This window comes from Gavia stellata, chromosome 4 (genome assembly GCF_030936135.1).
Source record: "Gavia stellata isolate bGavSte3 chromosome 4, bGavSte3.hap2, whole genome shotgun sequence".
Taxonomy (NCBI): domain Eukaryota; kingdom Metazoa; phylum Chordata; class Aves; order Gaviiformes; family Gaviidae; genus Gavia; species Gavia stellata.
In genome coordinates, this window is record NC_082597.1 from 62,282,444 (window position 1) to 62,309,782 (window position 27,339).

The 27,339-nt window shown below is 41.6% G+C and overlaps 1 protein-coding gene across 1 annotated transcript in view; it reads right to left on the reverse strand.

Annotated features, from left to right (window-relative positions):
* The window catches only part of STAB2 (stabilin 2), an 89,529-nt gene extending 69,015 nt beyond the window's left edge, over positions 1 to 20,514 (reverse strand). The window contains exons 1-9 of the mRNA XM_059816492.1: positions 20,431 to 20,514; positions 15,939 to 16,072; positions 14,997 to 15,112; positions 11,081 to 11,166; positions 10,165 to 10,234; positions 7,654 to 7,749; positions 7,227 to 7,352; positions 4,704 to 4,900; positions 3,576 to 3,709 (exon numbers count right to left, since the gene is read on the reverse strand). Of these exons, the coding sequence (XP_059672475.1) occupies positions 3,576 to 3,709; positions 4,704 to 4,900; positions 7,227 to 7,352; positions 7,654 to 7,749; positions 10,165 to 10,234; positions 11,081 to 11,166; positions 14,997 to 15,112; positions 15,939 to 16,072; positions 20,431 to 20,514 (1,043 nt within the window). The remainder of the gene's footprint in view (positions 1 to 3,575; positions 3,710 to 4,703; positions 4,901 to 7,226; positions 7,353 to 7,653; positions 7,750 to 10,164; positions 10,235 to 11,080; positions 11,167 to 14,996; positions 15,113 to 15,938; positions 16,073 to 20,430) is intronic.
* Between the last annotated feature and the right edge of the window lie 6,825 nt (positions 20,515 to 27,339).

Genomic DNA, 27,339 nt, shown 5'->3' on the forward strand with positions numbered 1-27,339 from the left:
GACTGGCTGTTGGTGTCAGCTCAGTCATTTACTCATCTTCAGTGCTAAAATTAAAGCAGGTGCTTGTCAACATGTAGCGCGCATAGAAAGAAACCCTAACTATATTTAGGAGGCTAAACAACTATATGGTATATGTTGCCAAACATCGGCTTTTAATAGTGCCTTTCCTAATTAAGCCTCCAGCATGTTCAGTGTTCGTATAAGCCCTATCCATAATGATCCATCTCTCTGGATATTTTTTCTAACGGTATCATTAGAGAAGGAACATTACTCCACACAAACAAAAGATGTTCTTTATATAACTAATGACCTAATCATTTGCATGTGCTGGTTGTTACAAACACACATCTGCCACTCACACCCCACACTAATATCAACCTGATGCCAAATCACCTCCTGTTTCCCACGTACAGTCTCTACCATAACTGTTTCTCTGGTGATAGCAATACTTGAAAATCCCCACAGTTCCTGCAGTCTGGGCAGCTGCATGTAGACTCAGAGGGGTGCTGGGATTTTGGCCAAGAGGCTCAAGCTTTGACTCCTTCTGGTCCTGGGTGAAAATAGCAGTCTAAAAGAATCTTAAATTTTTAGGATGCGATTCTGATGGTCAGCCCTCTTCTTTTTAAGGGGATCTCTTGGGCAGAGGGTATGACTGTGGAGCCTGGATGAAGGGTTTAGGGCTGGGAGAGAGGAGCAAGTCCTCCTTGGGAGCTGACCTCTTTCTTCTGATGGGGTAAATATTGCTGTATTGATGTACATAGACCCCTTCACTTCTGAGCAGAGAAGAAAAAACTGAGGCTTCAAAGGAGCTGAGGAATAGTTTAATAGAAAAACTATCCTTGCAATATTGCACAAATCAGGTCAAGGTTTCAAAATAAACCTCTCCTTGCTTTTCCAGCAAATGGTGAAGTGAAGAAGCAGGTCATTAAACATAGTAATGTTTTTGGCTATCATTTCCAGGGGTACAGTGAACTGCAGAAATACCTACGTAGTTTGGAATTTTTTTTTTTTAAGACAATATTACTTGGAGTGGGTGTCCAGTAACATGGTTTGGATTTGACTGCCAAAGGAAGGCATTGAGCAATTACAGATTAGCACATAGTATATGGGATTGAACCCTTCAACCTGTCTGTCCCCTTACCCCTTCTGATGGAGTAATTTAGTCTGTGTGGCCGGGCTCAGGAAGGACCAGCTGGTTACTGACTAGGTTAGTTTTCTCTTAGCTTTGTCTGGAGGATCTGGTTTGCAACTTATATGGCTTTATAGGTTTTGCTTTGAATGTACTGTACAGGCTGGGTGCCTCTAAAGAGGAACAGCTTTAAAACAAACCCTGCTGGACTGTTTAAACTTAGTTGTGTGATGTTTTCATGATATGCTGCATGGACAGTATAGGCAGGGCTGAAAAAGATGGGAACTGTCACTGCTTCAGCTTACTCAGGAGGGGGAAGAGAATTGTATCTTTCCAGAGAGGGGGAGCTAAGCTTTCTCCATTTTACCTGAAAATTGTATAATAGAGTTTTGGTTTATGCAGCTACTGATTTCTACATGGAAGACAGTCAGAGTAAAAATAAGAGTGAGATTAAAAAAGAAAATAGTTGAGTTTAGCTGAGGGAAAGCTAGCTCTGGTCAGAAATCAGAGAGGTTGTGGTCTAATATGCAGTGTAATTCTGCACCAGTTGAAGCTTCGTAGCTTCTGGGCAACGCTGATCATAATTACTGTGCTGAAGCAACTCCATAGAAAGTGTCAGCAATCACTCAGGAAAGATGTATATGGGAACAGAGAAAATCTCGATTTTCCAGGGGGTTGTTATGTTCACAAACTAAATGTTTGTCTTTTCTACATCTTTGTCTGTATAAGAGATTTATTCCTGTACAAATCTTTTGATTCTGGAGAAAATAGAAGTGACTCTATATGGAGGAAGCTAACAGCACAACTGCATCTTTAATAAAAACAAAACCAAAAACAAAAGAAAGGAAGCAATGTAGGTTTATGGTCTCTGTTACAGCTTTCTGTTTCAGAAGGATAAAAAAATCCACCAAAACAAGCCCTCCCAAATATATTTAAAATCTGGGATGCAGACAAAATACACTGTCTGTCACTTACCAGAAACAATTTACTGTGCCCACATTTACCAATCAATGTTTTTCTTTGAAAGGTTCTTCTTTCACAAATGGATTTTCCTTAGTTGGAAACTATTCAGTGTAGTTTCAATATTTTGCTGAATACATACTTTTAGTTTGATTTAAATCCCACTCCTTTCTTCTGTATTTGTTTTTGCCATTAAAGGTCACTGAATGAACGATGTGCAAAGCATTTGGATTACTTCATTCTCCCCCCAGTAATAAATTTTTAATTTTCCCATTCTAAAATTCTCAAAACTTCATTAGTTGTTGAAAATTGACTTGCAAGAGCGAAACAGTGACAAATTAGGAAAGAAAGGTCCTGATTTATGTGATATGGAATTTTATTTTAATTTTCAACTCATGTTGTGCAAGTATAGTATAAGTATATACTAAGTGCAGTTTGAGTAGTATAGTACGGTCTAGAAATGAACTAGGGGATATTCTAGATAAACTTGTTTGAAATGCACAATAGCTTACACAAAAGCGATGTTGATATTGCACTGTAAGAGAAAGCTGCAAGATGAAGCAAGAACTGGTAATAAGAATACTCTCCCGAGTGAACGCTTTCTGTCTATATAGGTCTAGATGATAAACAATTTGTACCCAACTTACAACTAATGGCCTGTCTTGTCTTTCACATTCAAACTCTCAGCTCCTGAAAACTAATATTTCAGGGACACCTCTTTAAACTCAGTACTAACCATCACTGGGCTGTAGAAACAAGTAATCCGAATTGTTTGGTTTAAGATAGCTTTGTGAAGTTTAGTGTTAAAACTGACTTTCCTCCTAACATCTGTGTAGCAAATTTCTGTACAGGAAAACAAACTCTGCCAGAGGGTTTGTAGTTTCCCACGTGCTTTGTCTTGAGGCTTTGAGGAATATGCCGAGGTTGGTGTTGCTTTCACAGCATGGGGGTCAGATTCCCTAGTATTAGTATACTAAAAAGGGCAAGGGCTCCAACACTGTCCCATGATAATTAATGCTGATTAATTTTTAGCATGCTACCTGGCATATTTCTGGCCCACACCAAGTAGCATTTTCCCAGGCAGTGCCCAGGCACAGTTGAAGGGATAATGTGTGCCAGGGACCTCTGCCAAGAGGCAGTTACTCTGTTTTGGAAGAAGAGGAGACTTTAGCTGTGAGCCAGACCATGCTGCTTGCCCTGAGGAACAGAAAAGAGGTCCTGGTCCTTTTTATTTACTAGTGTAGAAATGACCTCTGAGTGCTATAAAAATAAAACTTAGTAGGTATTAGCAATTGGACTGAAGAAATCAAACACTATGCTAATTGGTTGACCCTAACCCCATTAAATCTTGTGATTTGTCTGTGATAAAGAACCCACTAATGATAACTTCAGGAGGTGTTCATCCACTGGATTTGTCTTAGCAGCCTGTTTACTAGTGGGAGGAGGGAGAAACTGGGTGAAAGCTTTAATAAGCAAAAAGACTCACGTAATCTGTCCTGGTGCAACCATTGAGCATTTAGCTTTTTCATGGCAGGTGTTGTTTGTTTCACAGATGTCTGTCATGCTGCATCCTTTCCCAGGTACAAAGTTTGTGTAATGCTCCTTGCATTCACAGTGAGACTAAATCAGAAGGATGGGAAGAAGGGAGAGAAAAATTAGATATGCACAAACTGTGGATTTCAGCTTACTTTCTGGAACTAGGGTCTAATGACAGTGAGCTTCCAAAGCCTTAGTTAATCACCTGGTGAGTTCAGATGCAGGTATAAAGCTTATCCATATTTATACAACTCCCTTCTAGGTTTTATCCACTCCAGAAAACTACTGACTCTCAGATAAATTTCCTTCAGATAAAGCCCTTTAGATTCACTTCTGTGACCAGAGAACATTTAAAATCAATGGGGGTAGGTCAGATTTTTTACCTCTGTTCCCACAGCCCTTTGCCTCCCAAAACAAGTGCCAAGACATATCATTAATGAGCGAGGCATATCAGCACTTATATTGAACGTGAACTGCAGGATGACCCTGGATGACTGACGCCCTTTTCGGCTCTTCAGAGTGTCCAGGCAAAACAGTCATAGTCTTCTGAAGTCTCTCTTTCTCACTGGCAGCAGTTTTACATGTGGAAACCTGAGCCATTTCCTGACAACATGAATAATAGGCAGCCTTTATATGGTGCCTTTCATTGGTAGTCCTCAAAGACCCAGATTACTTCTTTCCTAAATACATTTACTGTAGGCATTTATCTGCAGTACCTGTGTAAGGAGCCTACTGGTCCTTCAAGCCCCCTGTAGTCAGAGAGAAAAAGTTTAACTGGGACAAGCTTCATTTCAGTGCCTTCATTCTGGAGAGGTGAATCTGAGCCAAAATATTCTAGGAAAAAGAACACTATTGCCACTCCCATTTTCAGAGGGGAAAGCACCACATAGATACATACAGATGGAGGTAAAGGGGCTCACTCCTGGTCACTGGCAGGTCTTATGCCAAAGGTAGGAGTAGAGCTTGGCCTCACTGAGGCCCGTTCCCATACCCTCATGGCTTGTTTTGGGAGAAGAAGCATTATTCCTTCCTAGGCAGTTGACGTAGGAAATGTCTGGGGCCCGTATTCAACACTAACCTTTCCTGGACCATCATATATGCAAATGGTAGACTCTGCTGGGCAATTCCCATATCTTGCTTGGCAGGGGTCTATAGGTAAGCAGACTTGACCGTCCCCTCTGTAACCTTCTCGACAGGCACATTTGTGCTGATTTGGTCCAAGGTAAACGCAGTCGGCATTAGGATCGCAGACCTTTTTGGAGCATGGGTTGATAGCTTGTGAAAAAAGAAGTGAAGTAAATGAATTATTGCCCACAGTTCTGAAATTGAAGGCGAGGATTTGCCAGAGCACCTCCATGCCAAACAAAGCCCGGGTAGACTAAACTTCTCATAACAGCCAAGTCTGAAGTATTGTGGCGGCATGAAGACAGAAGGGAGGAATCTGTTTATACTAACGTAGCAACCAACTGTTTGCTTTTAAACAGAAATGATCTCTTAACTTGGCAAATTGAGTTATAAACAGATTAAACCGTGTTATGTGCTCATTAAAATATCACAACTATTTCCCTGTTGTCTGGTGGATTTTAACCAGGGAAGGTCAGGTAGGTGATACGAGGTCGGTACAAGCTTTAAGTGTGTGTTAGATCAGTTGGAAAATATTTCTCAATACAATAGGCCTTCGCTGTTTTCTTTCCGGTAGTTAAACAATATGATGTCATCCGTTCAGCTATATGGAAAACAGGCCAGCAAGTGCTTTAGTTGAGTCTTCCACACTGCTGTAGTTTCAGGACTGGACTGGAAGCTCACTAGTTATTTCCATGAGCCCTTTCTTTCAAGGCGATGGCTTTGTTTGTCCTTGTTCATAGCCCAGCAGTGCTTGGAGAACACCTTCTCACACTTTTGTGTCCAGTTTAGGATATGGTCAAGCACACGTTGTATCTGGAAGGTGGCAGGCCCTGGACTTACCTAAAAGGTGGTGCTGCTCACTGTCTTCCCCTCTCCTCCTCCCTTTCTTCCCCCTCAGCTGGGACTGAGAGAGTTGGTAGTGCTCAGTTTCACTCTTTCAAGCCTTCTCTTCTGTTTCGGTGTGAAATCAAGCACGTACACACATATTCACATGCTCAAATCAACCATAAGCAACGCACCTCCAAGCAGAGTCTGCGGCAACCACTGCTATCCTCACTTACATATTTAGCTGTGCTGGAGCTGCTTGTCTTCTGCTTCCTAGCCAGTCAAATGTAAAAGACACTGGCTTAAGCCACAGATGACCCCAGCATCTAAAGGCGCTGGGACAGAGGAGCAACATCCACACAGACTGCATCAATACAAAACCCAAGAAAGGCAGGTATACTAGTATCCTCCCTCTCTGCTGGTTGCTGCAATTTCTTTGTCTCTCACTTGTCTATGCTGCCTGCCAGAAGAACGTCACATTCTCTGAGGAGTGACTTTCTGATGTCTTGTTCTTGGATGGTGTTCAAGCCTATTCAGAGAGGATGACACCATAGTTAGGACCAAGAGGACTGAATGTAAATATTCCCAGACAGGATAAGAAGTATTGTATCTGTGGCCTGATCAAAGCCAACATTTACTAAATAGTGCTTCCAGCATCAGATACAACCATTTTCTTCCTTGCAATTGGTCTAGAAGGAAGAGATGGTGCTGTAAGACATGAAGTAAGTAAGAAAATCTGGACTCTTGTAACAGAGCAAATTTGAGCATTCAATGGCAAGTTGAGGAGTCTGTAAAGACAACTTTAATGTAGACTTTTACCTCTGGCTGAGATACTATTAGCTTTGTTTCATGAAAAATAGACCTTATGGCTCTCTGCAACTACCTGAAAGGGGGTTGCAGAGAGGTGGGTGTTGGTCTCTTCTCTCAAGTGACTAGCGACAGGACAAGAGGAAACCGCCTCAAGTTGCACCAGGGCAGGTTTAAACTGGATATTAGGAAAAACTTCTTTACTGGGAGAGTGGTCAAGCATTGGAACAGGTTGCCCAGGGAGGTGGTGGAGTCTCCATCACTAGAGGCGTTCAAAAAACTGTGTAGTCGTGGCATTGCGGGACATGGTTTACTGGGCATGGTGGTGTTGGATTGATGGTTGGACTTGATGATCTTACAGGTCTTTTCCAACCTTAATGATTCTGTGATTCTGAGCTTTACTTGTCTGTAGATTTTATGCTTAGTGATGAAGCTGAGCCGCCACATTCAATAAATATAAGCCCTTGGTTGCTGTTGTTGATTTTTATGGAAACAAACTATGAGGTTGAACTTTAACAAGTAGAGGGATGTGATAGGAATGGATTTGTAAGAACTGATGACCCAGTATCCACACTATGTATTCTATGTATTTAAAGGGGGTTTACTGGCTTTAGTCTGGTTGCATGGACTGAAGCTTGTTAGCAATTGGACTGATGTGCTTCTGAAGCACGTTTTAGGGTTTAGTTTCATCCTGAAGGAATCTAGTTTGTGCACATGAGACTGCTTTGAGATATGAACCCAAGAACAATTAGACGGTGAGATCTGGTTCAAAAGCGCACTTGATATATGAACTATAATACCAATGATGTATACAAAGAACTTGGCGGACATGAAAGTTACTCACGTTCACATTGTGTACCATCCCCGTGGTAGCTGGGCAGACATGTGCATTGCAGTTGTCTTCCATCCTCTCCTGAGGCAGTGCATCTGGAGTTTGCAGGGCACTGCAAGGCCTCGCATTCAGCTATCGCTGAGGGACAGAGTGGACAGGTTAAGCTGTGTCTGCACATTGTGCCAGGAGGCATTGTGTTCTGCAGTATACTGTTTCAAAGTATGCCTGATCTAGGGACCATTGATTCCACTGTTGTCATCATTTTTCTGGCTATTGAAGTGGTGATGATGGTTACGGGAGCTCACACACAGGGTTTGATGTTTAGTGTATGTTTGGTTACTCTAGAGTGACTAACCTGAGACTAATTTTACATTCATCCTCACCAATTCTAACTGTATCAGAGCTGTAATATACCTTATATAGAAAACAATCTACTTACGCTGATCACAGCTTAGCCCCTTGTATCCAGACAAGCAAGTGCATCTTCCATCCCCTGTAATTCCACTGTTGCATATTCCATGAACGCAGTTGCAAACTATATGGAGAGATGGATTGGCTTTACTGAGTAATAATGGTGTTTGGAAAGACATTGTTAATGGTTACCCATAGTAAATAGTGTCCTGGCCAACAACTTTGGCCAAACCAAGCTTTGACCTGAGTTTCTGAATTTATAGGCTTCTGTTAATGAGAAGATCAATGCTCACAGTTGCATACATCAGTAAATAACATACTGATTTCTGCAGGCTGTTAATAATGTGGGGCCTGAAAATCTTCAGGACACACGCTATAAACACCAAACTGACTAGTTGCTAATACCATAAAACCTGTAAAATTTGACACACAGTCTTGAGCAAAAATTGAATATAACATGTAACAGAGATAATTTTTATAACTGTTAAAAAATTGCTCATTTTTGCTTCAATTCCGTTTGTCTCTCAAACGCCTCCAGAAGAGATGAGTTTTGTGACATCCCTCCCACCCGCCGCAACCAGAATTTATTTAGTTAAAAGGATAATTAATCACTGTGTAGGTCTCAGGCTTTTTTCCCGTCCTGTTCCTATATTCTGTCATTTCTGGTTATAAACCTTGTGACAATATGCGCACAAGATGACATATTCAGAGTCCAGGCAACTATGAGATCCTTTTATAAGTGTTTTTTGAAGCCTTAAGTATACTTAAAAAGCTTTATAGACATAACTGTTTCAGTTATGGTAATGATGCTTTTTAAAAAGACCCTTTACAGTTATGCTTGGAAAAGCCTCTAAGTTGTATAGAATTGTATTAGTGACTTCATGTTTAAGCTGCAGTGATGTAGCGTATCCTTTTCCCTTTACAAACATATCCTGTTTTCATGCAAATCACCTATGCTAATTATTTAGTAACATTCTAGCTATGTTAGTAGTCCTAATATAAAAACCATGAATGTCTAAGGTATTGCTGAAAAGCAGTTCGTCACAAATGCACGGTATTTATAAGTGCTTAGAAAACTTGGAGGAGCTCAAATATCTGAAAGCTGAAGTGTAAAATGTTGCTTAAATTAATATGTAGTTGAGTCCTCCGGTAGCTTCTTGGAAAATAATTACATTTACGATATTGAATTCATTCAAGTACTCTATTTTCATGAAAATATTGGCTCAGTTACATTTCTGTGTACCAACACTGGCATCCAGTGGACAGCTGGTGGAAAAAGGGCCTTTGAGTCAGCAGTGGTGTAGGATTAGTGTAGAAACGCCAATGCAGAATGTTTAAAGTGAGGCTGTTCATGACTCTTTTTAGAAGTAACTTTATGTAGATCTTGAGGGAATAAAAAGAGTTTTACTTAGAGATAAAAAACTATTACTATTATTATTAAGAGATGTTTCTTAATATTGTTTTTCAGACAGTTTTCTGATGTGTCTGTTTAATGCTCAGCAGGGGTCAGGAAGGTAAACAAAATACCAGAAGTCATTAAGAAACAGGTAAAATTGGAAAATATTATACAAATATATATACTTGTGATACATATACTTTTTAAATAGTGCATATAGCTCTGATCCCTCCCTCAATGTCCTGCTTCTCCTAATAGAAGTATGGCCAACCAATGGAATGACCTACCAGCCAAAACCCAAAGCTAAACCAAATTCATCCTTTTTCACACTTTTGACTAAATTATGGAGCTCCTTGTCACAGAATATTGTGGAGAGCAAAAGCAGAATTGGACTCGGAGACAAGGTAGATAATTTATGGAGGATGGATCCAGCAGGAGCCTTTAAACACTACAGTTTGAATGCAATCTCTGGCTGCTTGTACTCTTTCCCTAGATATCAACTATTGGCCTCCAATATGGGGGTCCTAGGCTAGGAGGACTTTTGGCCTGATTCAAAATGGCTTTTTTGGAGTCAGATATACTGAATTCAATACCACGTGAGTATTTCATGCCTTAATACAGATGCTCCAGTTTGTAGATGTGTTTTAAAAACGTACCAAAATGCTGTAAGCCACTATAAATTATGCATTTGACATGTTCCCACCCAATATTTTAGGTACCATGACAACCTCCTGTATTTAGATCAACTAAATGCAAATCCATAATTTAGGGTGAAAAGTGGATAACACGACAACTGACTAACAGGGAGGCATACCTACAGGAACACAGAGATGATTCTAATTCCTAATTTATTTGACTGTTGGCTATAACAAAGATATTCAAGATAAGATTAAGATATTTTTGTAGCGCTACACTGAGCGTGTTGTCTGTACAGTCTAGATTCTAGCTGAATCTAGACCCACAGTGAATGAGGAATTGGGTAACTGTCCGTTTTCTTTCCCTGTTGTGTTCCCTGAAGCAGACAGCAGCTCTTGATGGGAAACCCTTAGACTCCCTACCCATTTCACTGGGATTTCATATTGTCTGAATACAGCTTTCACTCACCTTCTTTTCCCCACTTCAATAAAGAAAGCTCAAACTTACCTGATGTGCAGTGAGGACCAAATAAATTATCTTCAGCACATTTTTCACAGGCTGTCCCACCAAATCCTTTCTGTGAATTACAGAATGTAAATCAAAACTTACATTTCTCATCTATCTCTAGATAGATACATATATGCTTAGCAGCCTGAAAACAAAACAGCATCTTTAGCTGCCAAAAGAAAATAACATGAAAGGTTCAGTCAGCAAGTCAGAGATGACTATTGCAATCTAGAAAACATTGTCCTTTGAATGATTTTTTTTCCTCTCGCTGTCTTTTTTTTATTTTAAATTTTCAGCTCTTACACTTAAAATCAGATCAGATGTTCTGAATATCAAGTTAACAATAAAGGACAGTAATCGAGCCTAATGCCCAAATAATTCTTACAATTGTTAGGTTGTATTTTCTGCCTACTTCTCCCTCTGTCTCTTTTTCACATGTCCCCAGATGCACTTTTGATGTAATGGAAAGATTAACCAGTAGAGGGGGAGATAGAAAAGATTCATTTGAGTTCTTTTTTAAAAAAATCTTTTTGGCCGAAGTTATTAAGCACTGCACATTGCACTCTCAGCAAAGGAACATTATATTGAGAGTATTAGTCCCGAGTATAAGTCCTTTCTAACTAGGGCAAAAAGTCATAAGTAATAGCACACTCTTAAACAGAGGAACTCAAACCACCTGTTTTCTGAAGACAAGACAGAAGAACTCTTTAATAAGATCACCCAAACCTGTTCAAGTCTATAGAAATAATAGTGTGAAGATTAGTGCAAAGCAAGCAAAAAATTATCTCCAAGCAGATCATCTCTGCTATTTCTGAAATATGTTCCTTTAATGTATTTATACCACGTAATATGTATTATTTCTTAGCAAAGCTTATATGCTATTGTTATATTTTTTCATTTAAAAGAAGAGACGTACCTGACAAGTGCACGTTCCATCCCCATTTATACCCTGGGAGCAGCGTCCTCTCCTGTTGCATGGTGACACAGCTCCTCCCGGACAGGCTAGAAATGACAACGTTGAAGCCATCAGTCAGCTTGCTCTGACCCTTATGCTCCCCTTGCACATTAGGGGTGACGATGTCGGAGGCTGCAGGGTTTTGGGCCAGACAGGGACCTCGAGTGACTGCTGCTATTTTGCAGCTGCCCGAATCTCTTCACTAGAATCTCAGCTTCAGTAGAGACCGTCACCCTCTCCAGTATGGGAACTTAAGCTAGTGACAGTAACCAATAGATTGTACAAAAAATAGTTTTCCTGTTCTAAAGTACTGTATTGATTTTATCCCTGCTGATCCACCTCTGTCTGCAGACACTCTAAACTGTTAACTTTTTTGATACAAGTGGAGTTTGCCTGACCACTTCTGTTTGTTAATACAACTCTGATTGAAAATTTCTGTCAGAATTATATTTTATGCTAAATTAGAGTTTAAATAAGCCTTTTTCTTTTCCCCACAAATTGCATTTGCTTTATGTGGAAAGTTTTTCGTTTTCCCTGATACCTCCCGTAAGACTCTGATTCCAGTGATCTTGGAGACTGAAATTTGGGTATCTCATAACCCACTTCTGTCCAATGGGCTGTGGTCACTAGTAAAACTTGTGTGCCAATGATGTGCTATGCTCTTCAGATCCTCTGGTGCTAAAACCATGATTACAGGCAGTGGTACACCAGGTAAGACAGAATCTGACCAAAAACCCAGCCAGCAGGAGAGGCTAAGAAACAATAACTGCATTTCCAAATCAAAATAGTTTAATTTTTGGCTGAAATTTTTCAATATTCAAATTTTTACTGAAAGGTTGCCTACAGGAAATGTGTATTCTTAGTCAGATTGTTCTGTCATTTTTTTTCTGCCTCTAGGGATATCCTTATTTTTTACAGTTGTGCAGCCTCTCTGTGTAAACGGTTTATTAACTCCCTTCCATAAGTCCTTTCTTGCCATAATTGGAATTCCCATGAGGAGCCATAATCCTGATGCAGGTGGTATTTAAATGTAGCAGACTCGAACTGCCCTCATAGGTTCTCTGCTGTACCTTACTGGTAGATTTAATGCTTATAAAGAGTCTCAGTTTGTTCTGTGTGGGTTGAGATGTGCAGCACTGGATTTATGCTCTCACTGACCAACTTAATTCTGTTTTAGAGTGTTTAAGTGGTACAGAAGTTTTCATTAAAATGAATTTGATTTGGGCAGAGTGATGAGCAAATAAGTGGATGTGTATATGTATACACCTAATTTTAGCGGAGGCTATGGCTTTATATCAGTTTATCAGTATTTCTGAATTTATTCCTTGACAATGTGTTTCTGAGGTCTGTTGGGTCTGAGTAAGCTTCTCATGAAAAAACCAAGAAATTTAAAGGTGAACATTTTAGTGCAGTTTTTCATATGTGCTGAAGTAAAAACATTTATTAAGAGCTGAGATGAAATAACCAGAAATGAGGTAAAGTAATAAATGCATATACTTTAATCTTTAAAGCGGCTTTTAGTGAGTCTTGTTTTCTGGCTACCATATGATAGCTAAATCTCATCTTTAGGACTGACATAGGTGCAAACTGTTTATTATGTGCTCTGAATGGAAACAATTTTAGCTGCACTGATGCTTTCATCAAACGTGCAAAGATAGAGAAATCACAAGAAAAGTCAGTTTATGGTACAAATTCTAGGAAAGCAGACTTCAAAATTGCTGACAGGACAGTTGTTTTGCAGTTGATATTCTTTACGCTTCCCCTTGTCTTCACTATCTCTTGTATCTTGTTTTGATACCAACACCAAGGGACAGCTTTATCAGAAGTTTAGCAAATTACCGTATTGTTGTATGAGTTTGGTCAGGCACATGAAGTGCTTCCCCCGGCTGGCGGGGCCGCAGGAGGCGGTGCCGGGACACTGGAGTGATGCTGGCATGATCACCTGCCACCACCTCGGTACTGGGGAGGAGCGAGATCTTTGCTTCTGTTGAGGATGTTTTTCAGAAAGTAGTGAGAAAGAGATGTTTCTGTTTAGCTCTTACAACTGTTAGAGGCCAAAGGCCTAATCTTTAAACCTAGGCCAAAAGTGCTTAAATCTATCAACTTTTTTGTCTCATAGAGTTTAATTCAGAACTTCTCAAGTGTTTTCAAATGCAGCTTCTTTTTGGATTACCCCTGCAGGCTGAAGCAGTGGGTAGAACTTATAAAGATGTGTTTTGGACATATAATTTGATAGGATTTGGTTTATTATCTTTCCTCTCGGCCTTTTAATTTCCTTTTCACTTTTTTTTCTTTATTCTTACAGTGCTTTCTACTCAGCTGCACATACCGCACACCTTTCAGTTGGTACCCAGGCTTTTCTTTGGAGCCATGCAAATATTTGCCCAGAGTTGGAACCTGAGCTGGGGTAGGGAGTAGCTCCTGCTGAAGCCCATCAGTTACACACGTGGGGCATCTGAGCTCCACCAGCTTTGGCATCTGTGGTTGGAAGATATTGGCAGTGTTAAAAGGCTGTGCTCTTTTCCCTGCGGCCTTTCCCCCTCCCATACTTTTTCCTTTTTCCTTGATGCCTTTTTACAGAGGGATGGGCGTGCGGCTTGTTGGCTCAGGTCACTTCGTGGGGAGGGAAGGGGACAAAACATCTTTCATTCACACTCTGTGTTTCAGTGTGTGCTATCGTTTAAGGAAGTCAGAGTGCTATTTAAGACCTAATTTTGTCATTGCCATCAGATGCTAAATGTGAAGTAAACCCCTAGTCAGGGATTTTTCTCTGGCCTCAGGAAGGACCGTTTTTCCTCTAAACATTTCAAGGCGTGCCATATGTGCTCTTAGAGAGATTGCGATAATGCAAAGACCTATTTTCTTCCTCCAAATGACAGCAGAAACAATGCTGAGACCTTGATTCTTTGCTTTTTGGGGCCAGGAAGTTTGTCCGAAGGAAGAGAGGGCTTCCTTGCCTCTGCAGCCTCCTGCCTGCAGTGGTGCTGGTAGGGCTCCGGCTCAGGGGCAGCAAGCTCTGCCCCTCTCTAGAAATACCGATGCCCCTCGTGTGGCCTCCCAAAGTACCCAGAAGTATGGGATGATGACCACATGTAGCATTGCCTTCCTCCTACCAGGCACTTATGCTGCATTTTTATCTACCATATTTTTTAATCTATTTTGTGGACAAAGGGACTTCACAGACATTGAACCAGACCTTGACCCCGTTAACTAAAGGAGGAAATGCTCTGTCTGGGCAGGGAAACTGTGGGTTTGATGCCCACCTCAGTAGCCTGAGGTTTGATGCACTTGTGGATGCGGAAAGGCTTTCCCTGAGGAAGGGGCAGCAGGAGGAGAGGCACTCCTGATTAGCCCTGCTTCATTAATGGCCTTTAGCATTCGCTGGAGGTTCAAAAAACTTGGTGGGAAAAACTGTTTCAAATTAAGCTGAAAGCAAAGACCCTCCTTGCATCAAAAAGTAAAGAATTAAAGAGATTTGGAAATATTTCAGACTGAGATGAGGGTATTTTTGACCTAAAATGAAACATTTAAACTTGCGGTTTGAAAATTTTAATTTTTAAAATCTGTTGTAGGCATCCTCCCAAATGAAAAGTAATTTTGCAAGCATTGACTGAAATGATTTGTTTTGAAAATGTCAAAACCAAGGGGGTTCTCTGATTTTTTTGAGTTTTTCTATGAATTTTTCTTTCTAAATGAAGCTTTGAATATGTGTTTTTCTCCAAATCCTCTAAGTTTTGGCTGAAAACTGCTATTTATTTCTATTCCTATAATAAGCTCTGAGGAGCAATCTTCTCATGCAATAGTTTCTGAAAAGAAGAAAAATCACTGCTTTACTTCTACTCAAATTCTATCAAAAAAAAAAAAAAAAAGACCTTACCCATGCATTCTGGGCCCCAGTGTCCCTGGCAGCACTCAGGTTGTTCAAATTCCTTCATACAATGATGCCGACATCCCGGAAAAGAAAGTGTGTGTGTTTTAATTTCTAGATAATACCTGAGGAAAAGAAGTTGGAGCTGCTTTAAAGTACTTAAAAGCCTCTTGTGGGGAAAATTGAAATTCTTAACCTCCTCTTCTCCTTTCAATGTCAGACAAGAGCACTTTAAGCTTAGTTGTATTGATCTGCCTTTTTTCTTCATTAAAACATACATTGCATATCAAGGTCTGAAAAGATCCTTGGAGCTGTTTCTTTTGCATAGTACATTTACCTTTTTTTTCATTTCTGCAACCCAAACACAGCAGTTTTCTCTAAGTTTTGATCTGAAATAGTATTTTAAAAATTATTTAATATCAAGGTTCTTTAAAGGCTAAGTAAGCTCAAAATAGTTACATTTTTCCTAAAATACTGCTTTTCTTTTTTTTTAATCTGAAAGGCAAGATTTCAAATTTTTTTTGAGATATTTCTTCCTGCCCTTCACCCCCCACACCTCCCCAGTCTGGCAGTTTGAAAAATCTGTTATTTATATGATAATATATGATACGAATGATACACAGATATCATTTATATACTAATATACATTTATATGATCTTTATATACCATTCATATGAAGTATGCAGAAGAAACAAGTGATTTTATGATATCACTCAAAAGAAAATCTGATAGGCCACCGATAGCAATGTTTATTTTCCTCTTACATCATTTGCTGATTAACTTTAAGCTTAAAGTACTCTGACTGAAGCTGGAGTTCTGGAGTTAGTGAAGCCAATGGTAAATGTTCCTTAAGAAAATTGCATTCTAATAGGGCATTTGTAATATGACTGAACATTTTCTCATTCATGGAGAACAATATTCACAGTGAAAAGCTCTGACAGAAGCAATACCTGCAGTCTGGTATCCCAGTCCCATTGGTAATTTTGGTGTAACCAGCAGGGCACTGGGTTTCGAGGTTTAAAGAGCAAGGTACACATTCAGTTTTCATTCGAATGAGCAGCTTTTGATCACATTGCTTCTTCATCTGTAATAGGAGAAGATTAATTAAAAAGAAGGAAAAAGTTCTCTGAGTTGGTTTAACTCTGCCCCTAGTGGCATTGCTGAAAAATGACAAATTTAACCCCGCTTTGTTCTCACTCACAGCCACAAGCTCTGTCCTATTCAGCAGGAGCTCCCTGCTCTGAAGCTAAACTAGGTAATAGACCATATATTAGGACTTTGCAGTAGTCTTGCCTGCACAAAATATGTCCAACCACTGCAGGATAAACCCTTCTAAGTGTCATATTTCTCCTAAGAATGCTTCATCAACAAATGCTAAGTTCAGCGGACTTAAAAGCCAGGTTACCAAGACAGCTTCAGCCTACAGAGCATTGGTTCTGAAGTTGCCTTGCAAACCCAAAGCAGGATGGAGAAAGACAAGAGCCGGCAAGTGCCTTCTCCATTCAGTGGAAAAACTGAACATAAGGTGTGGAGGAAGTTGCTCATGACTCTGTGCACACAGTGCACAGCACAGCCTTTGTTCTTCTCAAAAGTGGGTTTCATATTATCGGCACCACCATATTGAACTAAAGGACTATGGCTGGTATTTTCAAATTGGCATAAAAGAATGACGTCTGGCTTTGTATGCAAATCGGTTACAGGCCTGACCCCACCAAAGCACACTGAGAAAGGCAATCTCCTCTTTTTTTTTTACCTAGAGAAAGCAACAGGATGAACCAGAGCAGTTTGGGAAACCTGGACGTAGTCCCCTAGCTCACATGCCAAGGGCTTGTGCCGCTTGCTGTGGAGGTCCCAGTTTCAAGAATGCAAATCTGACAAATGACTTGAGAAGGTGGTAAAAAAGGAGAAAAAGCTTAGGGTATTGTCACAGCGCTAGCATTATGTTTTGTGGTTGTAGAAATCACAGATTTGAAAATGTCTACATACCAAAAATAGTGTCTGTTTCCTACTGCTAAAGCAGTTGACATATTTTAAAACAAAAAGTCTTTGCTGAACTCCATCTAATGTTGGCTTCATCTTCTTTCTTCCTGGTGAGTATTTGTAGAAGTAAGTTCATAGTTCACAAATGGTGAGAAATGATCTAATGCAAAATATGATTTGTAAAAACCAACAAAATGTAATGAATGAAATCATCACTCCTGAAGAGGAAGTACTGTGAATTGGTCCATTTTCTATTCCAAGATAATAATTTATCCACTGTTCTCTAAGTATGGACCCATTTAGGTCGTCTCAACTCAAGCAATATTGACCACAACAGCTTTTTCCTGTCTGACACAGTAGAATTGAAGTGAACTCTGAATGGGATTTCAATTAAGCAGTCGAGCAGTCAATTAAGGCAATGTCTGAATCCTTGCTAGGCCAACGTGAGGAAATGCTTGATATTTATTTTGAAAACTGTACCCACTGTGTGTCTGTGTATATGCATGTGTGTGTATGTAGGGGCCAGTTCTAGCAGCATCATCCATTTGAAAATATTTAAATATGGTAAATAGTTGTCTGTGGACATTTTAAGTAGTTTCCTAGATTATAAAGCCAGAAGGACAATTATACCAGAGGAACATAATACAAGATAATGGAGGTTCTTGCGTGAAATCTAGTTTGAACAAAAAGATCTTTTAGAAAGCATTAATCTGATTTGGAAATGGTCAGTTGTGGAGAAACAAACCCTGGTATGTTGCTTCTGTCATATTTTGTCTGTGATGGTTTTGCTTCAGTCTCCAGACATTGCTCTTCTGTAGTTCGCACAACAGGTAGGAAGCTGTTCTGCTACAGAGTTTACTACTCCCTTCCTATGAATACTTACAGTCTGAGATCAAAGTACATTTTTGCTGTGCACCTTAAATAGCATTTCTTGAATTCCCTGCTATGACTCCGGTTTCCTAGTTCTTGACTCATTCTCCAGCTCTCCTCTGGAGTCTGTCCAGTTTGGCAAAGCCCTCCTGGATGGGAAGCGTCAGACCCGGCCTGTCTGGGCAATTCCTGTGCACATGAATGGGACTTGTGCACTCCCCCTGCAAGGTCTCCTTTGTCCCCCACCTCAGCAAATTGACCATTAACTTTTTGTGCAACAGCGTCACAGAAGGAGCTTCAGGTTATTTGCTAGCCAGGGTCTATTCCAAGCCATCACTTCCAAGGATGGAGTCCATTGAAGTGCCGTCATGTGTTGCTTGATGGACATCCTCCAGTATTTCCGTCCAGGGATTCCCAAACAATGTATATGCACATGCAACCCTGTGCTGTCCAGGTGGTACTGGACCTTCTGGGCACATGTGGAATGCTGCAGCCTTGTTGCAGAAGTTCACAGTTGGCCCGGGTGGGTACACTGGCACCTTGGGCAGGATTTCTACGTGTGCCACAGCCTGGTAGTCCTGGATGAAGCCCTCACCCCAGCAGTTTGTCCCCTTGTTAGTTATTCTTCCTTCAGTGTTTGTGATAGCAGCACATTTCAGCAGTGCAGATTGTGAGGATGTTTCACAGACACTGATAAGGAGATTAAGTTGCATGAGTTCTGAGGGTCTCCACTTGATAGTCATCACCCAGTTTGTAACTGTATTTCACTATCTATTTAGTCTTCAAATTTTAGTCTTTACAAATGTACTGTTGAAATCTGGTTTGGGCAACATTTAAGTACGGTAGTTACATTTGGGTTGTGAAACTTTTACTGTTGCATAGATGCATTTCAGGTGTCTGAAATAAAAATGAGACCTTTTTCCAGATGTGGGTATAATGTGGATACAGCTCGATCAGACACTTGGCAAAGCAGCGGCAAGCAGTGCCATGCTGAGTGGACTGAGCAGCCTCCCTGCCCTCTCGGCAGATCCTGGTGCTGGTGGGGCACTGGACTGACCCGGCTCTTTGGGCTTCAAGTCCAAGGTGGCTCCCACAAACTCAGCCAGAGCATCTCTGCACCTTGCTTCCCATCCAAAACCACCTCACAAGGCACCAACATGAGGGAATTGGATGCTTTAAGCCTTTCAAAACCCCGGTGCTCAGCACCAGTGCAGTCACTTTAATGGCCCATCCTTAATGAGAGATGCCTCACGTACCAGAGGAAGAACCACACAGCACAAATGTGCAGTCTGAGCACCTTAACTCCTGTGACTATTTCCACTGAGTCAAATCAGTACTGTTAATGTTGAAGAATTACAAACTTGGACTGTTTGCTGATTTTTCCAAGTCTTTAACCAAGTATCCTACTGAAGCCCTGCTCCTTGCAGGTGCTCAGGGTAAGCCATTAAGAATCTGGATAAACTGCTGGGCTTGTAGGATATTAAGGTTCAGGAGTGGCTGAAATTATCTCACTGCAGAAGTTGTCATGAAAAGGGACCCCACAAAATTTCATTTTTGGAACAAGAAAATTCAAAGAAACTTCAAAAAGTTAAAACTGAAATAAAAATAGGTTATACCCTTTCCCTACCACCAGCTATAAAAACTGTTTTTTTTAAAATGGTGGAGTTATTTCCACTTTCTCCCATTTCCTCATTGTCCCTTTTTGCTGTTAGGGAAAATGGAAGAAAGGTGATTTGTTAGCGTCTTTTTTTTAGAGACAGAGTAAGATAATACCTTTCCCACTACTTGTTTGTACTTTTCAAAGTATTTTTCCATTTAAAACAAAACTGAGTGGCTTCCCTCTTTTTTTCCCTCCACAATTTCTCCTCATCCTTTGTTTCCTCTTCCACAAGTGTTTTTTCTCCAGAACGCAGTAATTTAAAGCCTCATGTTGTGAGACAATTTAAATGAGTGAATGTCTCGCTGTTGAACTCCTGGTTCAGATTTGTAACACAACACTTTCTGCCTCTCCACGAGGGTAGTGAAAACAGATTCCATAGGATTTGTACATGACAAAAGCACCACTTCCCCAAAAGTTTACAAATCTTTTACTTAAATTTGTAACTTCGCACAATTACTTCCAATAGCTCAATTCCTTAGAATTTTTTCCCCACCTATCTGAAATAGCTTTTCCTCCTTGTGGTTAGTAGAGAGGATAATTTTCACTATGTAAAAAATTCTGCTTTCATCTTCTGACTTATCAGAAATTCCAATGGTTTCCTTTTGTTGCTTTTGATGAGTAAGTCAGCTACAGTCTTTTGCCACGTTTGCCATTTTTTAGAGACTTTTTCAGCGTACTCATGAAACATCGTTTGACCCATATTCTCGTCTGGAATAAATAGATGCATTTCTGTTATTTCAGAAGACTGAATTACACAGTTCTTGGTTTATAATTCAGTGTCATATGGCATCAGTGACTGTCAAAATGGGTTTTTCTTCTATCAGATACAGTATCTGATAACTGGTCTCTCTATAACAGTGAAACAGCCCCCGCCCCATAGTGTAATGCAGACACATAATAATTCATTACTTGAATAAAAAGCTGCTTCTTACCTCATCTGGGACTTGTGATGTCAAACACGGCTTCACTGCAGCCAAAAAAGCCAAAAAGAATAAAACAACTGGATTTTTTTCCATTGTGGAGAATTTGATTTTTTTCCTTCAGAGCCCTCCAGACATGAGAACTAAAATTCTAATGTAAAAGGATCGTTTGTTAGAGTTGCTATTTCTTCTGCATTCTTAGGCAAATAGTTTTACAGGATTCTCATCTTCCTGAAGGAAAATAAGTGAAGGTTACGGCATGCAAAGCTTGCCTGCAGGCAGGAAAAATTCCAAAACGCAAGGTCTTTGCTGAAAGTTTTCACTGCAAAGCTGAATAAACCCTTCCTAACTGAATGACAGGATATCCTGATGGGGCTCTGTTCATTTATCCCTCTCTCTGAAGCTGTTGACAGTACAAAACCAAGGACACTGAACTGTTATGACAGAAGATGTTTTCTTCTTTTAGGTGGGTATGGACAGGGGACGGGAGCAACTGCTGCGCTTGTTATCATTACATTTGTTCAACTGATCTAAGGCAGAGCAACGGATCTCTGGAAGTTGGCTTATCAGCCCTAATAATGTAAGGGTGGGTCCCCTGAATGTGGTTCTGGGAGAAATAATACCAACTTTATCTCAGGAGGCCAAAAGAACATCTTCCAGCTTTGGCTAGCTGGATAAAGGGAATTTTTTTTCTTTTTGCTATTTTTGTTAAATGATTTTGACTGATTTCCTGGAGCTAAGGAGAGGAAAATTAACTCAGCTATGTTACTTGCCTATGATTAGGAGGGATGAGTAGACAGACATTGATTTGCCGAAAGCAAGACTGTTTCTCTTTCTTCTCGGAGTTGTTCAGCTCTTTTCTAGTGCTGTTCTTTGCTGCTGCTCTAGTCAGCCTTGTAAGGGCAGCCTTTCTCATGTCTCAAATACTTAATAATTTGGTTGCCTCCAGTTTGCCAGCTTTGCTTTCTGCCCCTGACATCATAATTTTTCAGTCATTTGAAGGCACTCTGTAAATGTGCCTTGTACAAAGTTGTACTTTGAAGCTAGGTTAAGTTTTTGAAGAGTCCACAGTGGCTGTAAACATACTGCTTTCTACCAAATCCGTATTTGTAGTCACGGCTAGATGCTGCATTCACCTTTAGACCACAAATGTAATGTTTGATGCAGTTGTAACCTATTATCTTGAATTCTGTATTGTTTTCCTGAAGAACTCTGTGGTGATGCACATATAATACACAAATTCATCTACTCTCGTTATACACTCTAACTGAATACTGCAAAATTGCTGGTAGGAGATGGCAGGGCAAGATGTTTCCTGCATGCTCATCGGATCCTGTTCCTTTCTGCTATACAATGAGGAAAGTAAATCATTTCTTGTTTATGCAGACAAGATAGCAGCCAGGGGTCGTGACGTACATGCTGATAGTACGTATGGCTCTGAGAAGCGCTGTTTCGCTTTTCTGAGGTCAAGGACTTCCATGTTACTTTTGTTTTGCATACAATGTACAATCTGGCCTGGCGGAAGGAATGGCTCAGGTTTTTCTCCAAAAGAGCAGATTCCTGGAGGATCTTCTCTCCCGTGTGATGACAGCCTGTGGCCGCATCCCGTCCTCCATGGAATGGTTGGGAGTAAAACTTATTCTCCCTCTTCTGCAGCTGTGCCTTTTTGGAGCGTGGGCAGGGTGGCTGCCTGGGGAGGGTCTGCGTTACCCGGGCAAAACACGTTTGCCTGGTCCCTGCATGTGTCATGGCAGGAGCTGACAGCGTCTGCAGCAGCCTGAGGTCAGCAGGGTTTCTTGCCTGTTGCCACTTCAGACAGTGCAGTGGTGAAAGGAGCTGTAAATCAAGCATGTCCCTTTCCTGTCCTGTAGATCGAGATAAAAAGCAACACACATCAGCTCTCTTGTTATCTGCTCTTACCTTCCGTATAGGCATTTGTGTGAAGGAAACCCTTTTTCCTTTTCCTTCCTTTCCCTTCACGTCGGAGCGCAGCCTCCCTACTAATCCCTGTGATGACCGCTTTCCTTGCTCCGGAGGGACCAGCCACCCTTTCCTTGTGTTGGGGACGGGGTTTTCCTTGTTCAGGGGGGTTAAATACAGACTGTGCCAGGCTCTAACTGTAACTCTGCCTGGCCGGGTGCAGCCCCACTCTGGGCAGAAATACAGGCTGATAGATCACCTGGCACACAGGATGGGGCTCCCTGGGGACTTGGGAGATGGGAAAGCGGCACCCTGGTGCTCGAAGCAGCCTGCGCAGTGTGGCACCGCTGCTGATGGCAGCGTACCTGCCAGCCGGCCAGGGCGCTGGCATACTGTCGTACCTGGGAGGAAGTGGCCTTGGTGGCCTGGCCAGTGTCCGAGGTACTGGGCTGCTGCCGGCCCCAGTGCCACTGTCCATGCCGGCATGCTGTCAGTGTGGGCAGGAAGCCCTGTCTGCTGGGTTTCACCCTTTGCTTTTAGGAACGTGATGGTGGTGGTCTCTGCAGGCTGGGACCCGTGTCCTTCCTCCCCTTCTCCTGCTGGTGCCCAGGCCACAGAGTGCTGAGGGGTCTGCACACCCCTGGGATCCCCAGTGGGGATTTCACCCGTCAGCGTGTTACCCTGTGCATCGCAGTGTCTGCACTGACTTTTGTCTTGGCCCTCCTTCAGCTCCTGCCCTTGATGTGTTTGTATCCTGCCCTGGCTGCCCAGCCCGTGTATTTCTGGGGCTATCCTCTTCCAGGGTTGTGGTGGCAAGCCATCACATTATCGTTATCTTGCTGCTTATACAGCTCAGCTGAGATCTTCGTGCTCTTGCATTTCCTACTCTTACTTTTTCCTGGTTTTAGCAAGATATTCTATTTTAGCTTTGTGCTGTGCCTCTTTGTGTGTCCAGCTGGAGTGGTGGAGAGGTCTTGGATGTCCTTGGTTCCTACAGGAAGGTGAAAATTTGGAAGCCTTAGATGACAAATACCAAAATACAAATCTCTCTGCGGAATTGGTCCCCTTGGATTTTTTTAAATCATGTTGATACAGCTGAGGGAAGTGAGAGCAAGGAACGTGGGAGTGATAGTGACTGTGGGCACAGATGCACCTGAAAGCTGGGATCAATTTGACATAGAGGACCCTAACCAAGCCTCCCTGGGGATATCCTGACCACTCAGATGCTCCTTGTCTCAGCTGCTAGTCACCCTTATACCTCTGAAAACTTTCGGGCTGCAAGTAGCCTGGTGAAAAAGATTAGTAAGAATAGTTGTGCGTGCTGTAATACTGCAAATACCCTGTGCTGTGGCATACGCTCGTGTGCGTCACAGCCTTCCTCTGCTTGTCTATTGCATTCCTGGACTGGATGCTCCTACTTCAAGTAGATGTGAGCCGGTTGCCTTTTTACTTTCTTCATCCACCTACTGCCTCTCTTCAAGTTGCTCCTTCTATTTCTGCGCTGAAAATGTCAACCAACCAGAGAAAATGCGACGGCTCATTTATGTAGGTGTTTTTGAAAACAATGATGTGTGCTGCAACTTATTACAGCGTAACAATGAGCTAGTTGTTCTTTCTCAGAGCCAGGCATTTGGTGCATGAGGTTAGTTTAAAAGTGAATAATTAAACCAGTGGAGAGACAGTCGTGACAGTTGCAGCACTCACCTTCCTCTACACAGTTTTGATAGCCACGTAATTTCTTGCATTTTTAAAATTTTTTGTTGATTATTGACTGTGACTTGCATTGTATATTGTTCCCCTGAACTTTCTGAATGTGAAGCTTTCTCAACCAGAGATGGCTGAACAGCATATGATGAGCTCTGAGAGACTCATACAAAGCTCAGCCATTTCACAAAAAATCGTATGACAAAAGCACCATTTTAGAGGAAGAACTAAAAAAGAAATATGACTATTTTGAAGCAGAGCAGCCATTGCAGCCTGAACATTCATGAGCTCTGCGTAACAAAAGCTGGTACTGCTTTTCTGGTACGTCCCACCCTACCTGCAGCTCAGCTCCTCTCTCAGGGGAGCAGACTCCTTAGTGAGGTCTTAGAAAGTGTCAAGGGTGAGGGCAGTCTTGAGCTAAATTTAATATTCTTACTTAGTAATTTGAAAGTAAGCAGCAGAAAAGAAAGAAATTACTGCTTCTTACTGCATGTGGCTTCTGTTTTAGAGCCGGTCACAGCAGGAAAACTGTCCCAGGAGTGTTTGAATACGGTTTGAGGCTCCACATGTCTGAGGAAAGTCACTTTGCTCTTTGTTTGGAAACTGGCTAAAGCACCTTGCAGAGGAGTAGGAAAAGATAAAATGTGCTCAGAAGAAGAAAGCTTCCTGGGGGGGAGGCTTTGGCTCTGCCAAGATAAATGTCTGAATGCTAATTGTAGGTGGGAGGAAGGGGGGCACAAACCATCAAGTTGCCTAGGAGGAGGCTTGGGGAAAGGGAGGGGGGGGTTATTTGGGAAATACAGCCAACTTAATTGGAACGTAACAAAGAGATTAAAAAAAAACGTTTGGCAAGTTAAATCTTTCCAGTGCCATACATCTGAGGAAGCCAACGGTGGCCTATGGAGAGTTTGAATGGGCAATGTGGAAAATTTTAGGGGTGTGCAATTTTATCTGCGGGGTTATGACAGCCATCATTTTGAAACATGGTGACTATCAGAACTAATTAATTCTCCAAGCCCATAGGATGCATTAAGATAGAGCTGCAGCTGTTATGCTGAGGAATGCCGTGCGCCCGGCAGAGGCCATCACTTTTATCAATGTTAATGAGGGAGAAGGCACAGACAGCTGATCTAAACCCGAATGCGTTCATGATGCATACAGCTGATGGCAATGCAGACTGCCAGTCAAGGGGTGGTCTTAGCCATAGATTAGATCCTCATAGTGGCCTCTTCAGCTTTCTTTCTTTCCCCTCCTTTTTTTTTTTTTGTTCTCAAAAGAGTCTTTCAGCTGGTGAAATTGTAAACAAAAGGCATTCTAGCTGAGGCCGTGGCGGAGAGGGCTTTGCTAGGGAGACATGAGGAGAGTAGCGTACACAGCGCTAACTTGGACAATGTTATTTACTACAAATTTTAAGGGGGTGTTAGGTGGGGGAGCTGTAAGGCTGAGCTTATGATCAGCACCGTGCTGTAAAGGGAATGACCACAAAATCAGGGGCGGCTCACAGGTACCTCTGCTACCCTTTCATGCTATGATAACATGTTGCTTAAAAAAGTGAAAGTCATGCTCTAGCCATAGGTAAGGCCCCATGCCCTGTAGGTCCAGCAGGATATAGGACTTGTAAGTCCCCAGTTTGTGGGAAGCATTCCCAATGTTCAGCTGTGAGACATTCAGGCCAAGATATACAGGGAGATAAAGCTGCAGGACTCCAGGGTGGCAATGCCATGGGCGTGAAGGGAAGGACCTTGTAATACGGACCTGGAAGTGCGGGTAGCATAGAGGAATATTAAAGCCATCTCTGTGTCCCTGTCTCTGCTGTGCATCTCATACACGTGAACTTGGAGCTCTTGATAGTCTATGCATAGACTCTGGTACCATGTTGCTGCCAGCTAATGGCATGATAAACTCAGAAGGTACTGCCCTGGTACAAAATCTTGACTTTTTTGAACACTGTGGCTCTTCCTGGCAATGTAACATTCTTCAGAATCATTAAATCTCATATTTAATGGCGTATAAATATAACACATATTCCTTGCACAGATTTGGAATAAAATGAATCACATCATGAGCTGCTGGATAAATAGACCAAAATAAACTTGTAGTTTGAGTTAACATCTGCCTGTTTGTGTAATGTCAACATGTAAGAAGCTTCAGCTTTAAGATGCAATCAAAGGATATCGGAAACTAGGAACGCATAATGGGCTTACACAAGATGAGAGGGTGGCTGAAATGGATCTTGAGGGCAATTCTCAAGCCAATCTATTTTGCAGTTTATAAACATCCAGGCAGGAAGGAGACTGGGGTTGTTCGTATGTGTTTTGTACTTCTGCAGTTCTGCTAAGACTGCAGAATGTAAGGCCAAAATACCAGGAAAATCCTGAGATTCCAGTATTTGGGATGGACAGAGGGATGTGGAGCATGGATTTCTGGTGCTGTAAATGTTATGTTGGTTTCTCCAACCCCATGGTAGAGAAAGTAGGACAGAGCGTGGCACACACGTTTCAGATCTTAGCAGTTGGCTGTGGTAGAATGGGGGACATTTGGAAACCCCAGGCACTGTAAGGTAAGGGAGCTTGTGGAGTTGGGGGGAAGCAGCAGAGGCTGTGTTAATACTGTGGTATTATTACCTGCTGACTTCCGTTCTTGCTCTGGACAATGCAGAGAGTTTGCTGTGATTTTGGCCTATGTAGAGCTTGTATGCTTTCATAGTAATGCCTTTGTTTTGACTAGTCAGACTTAAACAAAGTTAGCTTAATATAGTTAATAATTTCCTAGTAATAGAACTGAATTGCAGATAATGATGTGGAGCAATCAACCTTTGCTCAGTTTTTTTTTTTTTTCCTGTCTTTTAAATGCAGCCTTTATAACATTATCCAAATGTGTGTGTTTACGGCTATAGTGAATTGATTTCAGACAATTATCTTGTTTAGGAAAAGCCATCTCAAAATCTGTTTGAGAAAGAAAATCATGCAGAAGACAAGCTGGCGTAATTTCCACAAATAGAATAACACAATGTTATCTTTCATTGTCTTCATTCTTATGATACATAAACTTGCCATGGTTTATATCAGGCTACCGGGATCTATTACGTGCTGTGCTAGGTGGGTAACACAGTGTGGGTATGCAGCATGGTAATCCCTAAGCCATGACCCAAGGGCAACAAGTTGCCCATGGGGACATCTGATACTGCTGGGAAGAGCCAAGTGCAGTGCTGCGGCCATGTGTTAGCTGGCTGCAGGCCAGCAAAGGTTGCAAACCACTGCCCTAAGAAATAGAGCTGGACTTGGGATGAGGAAGCTC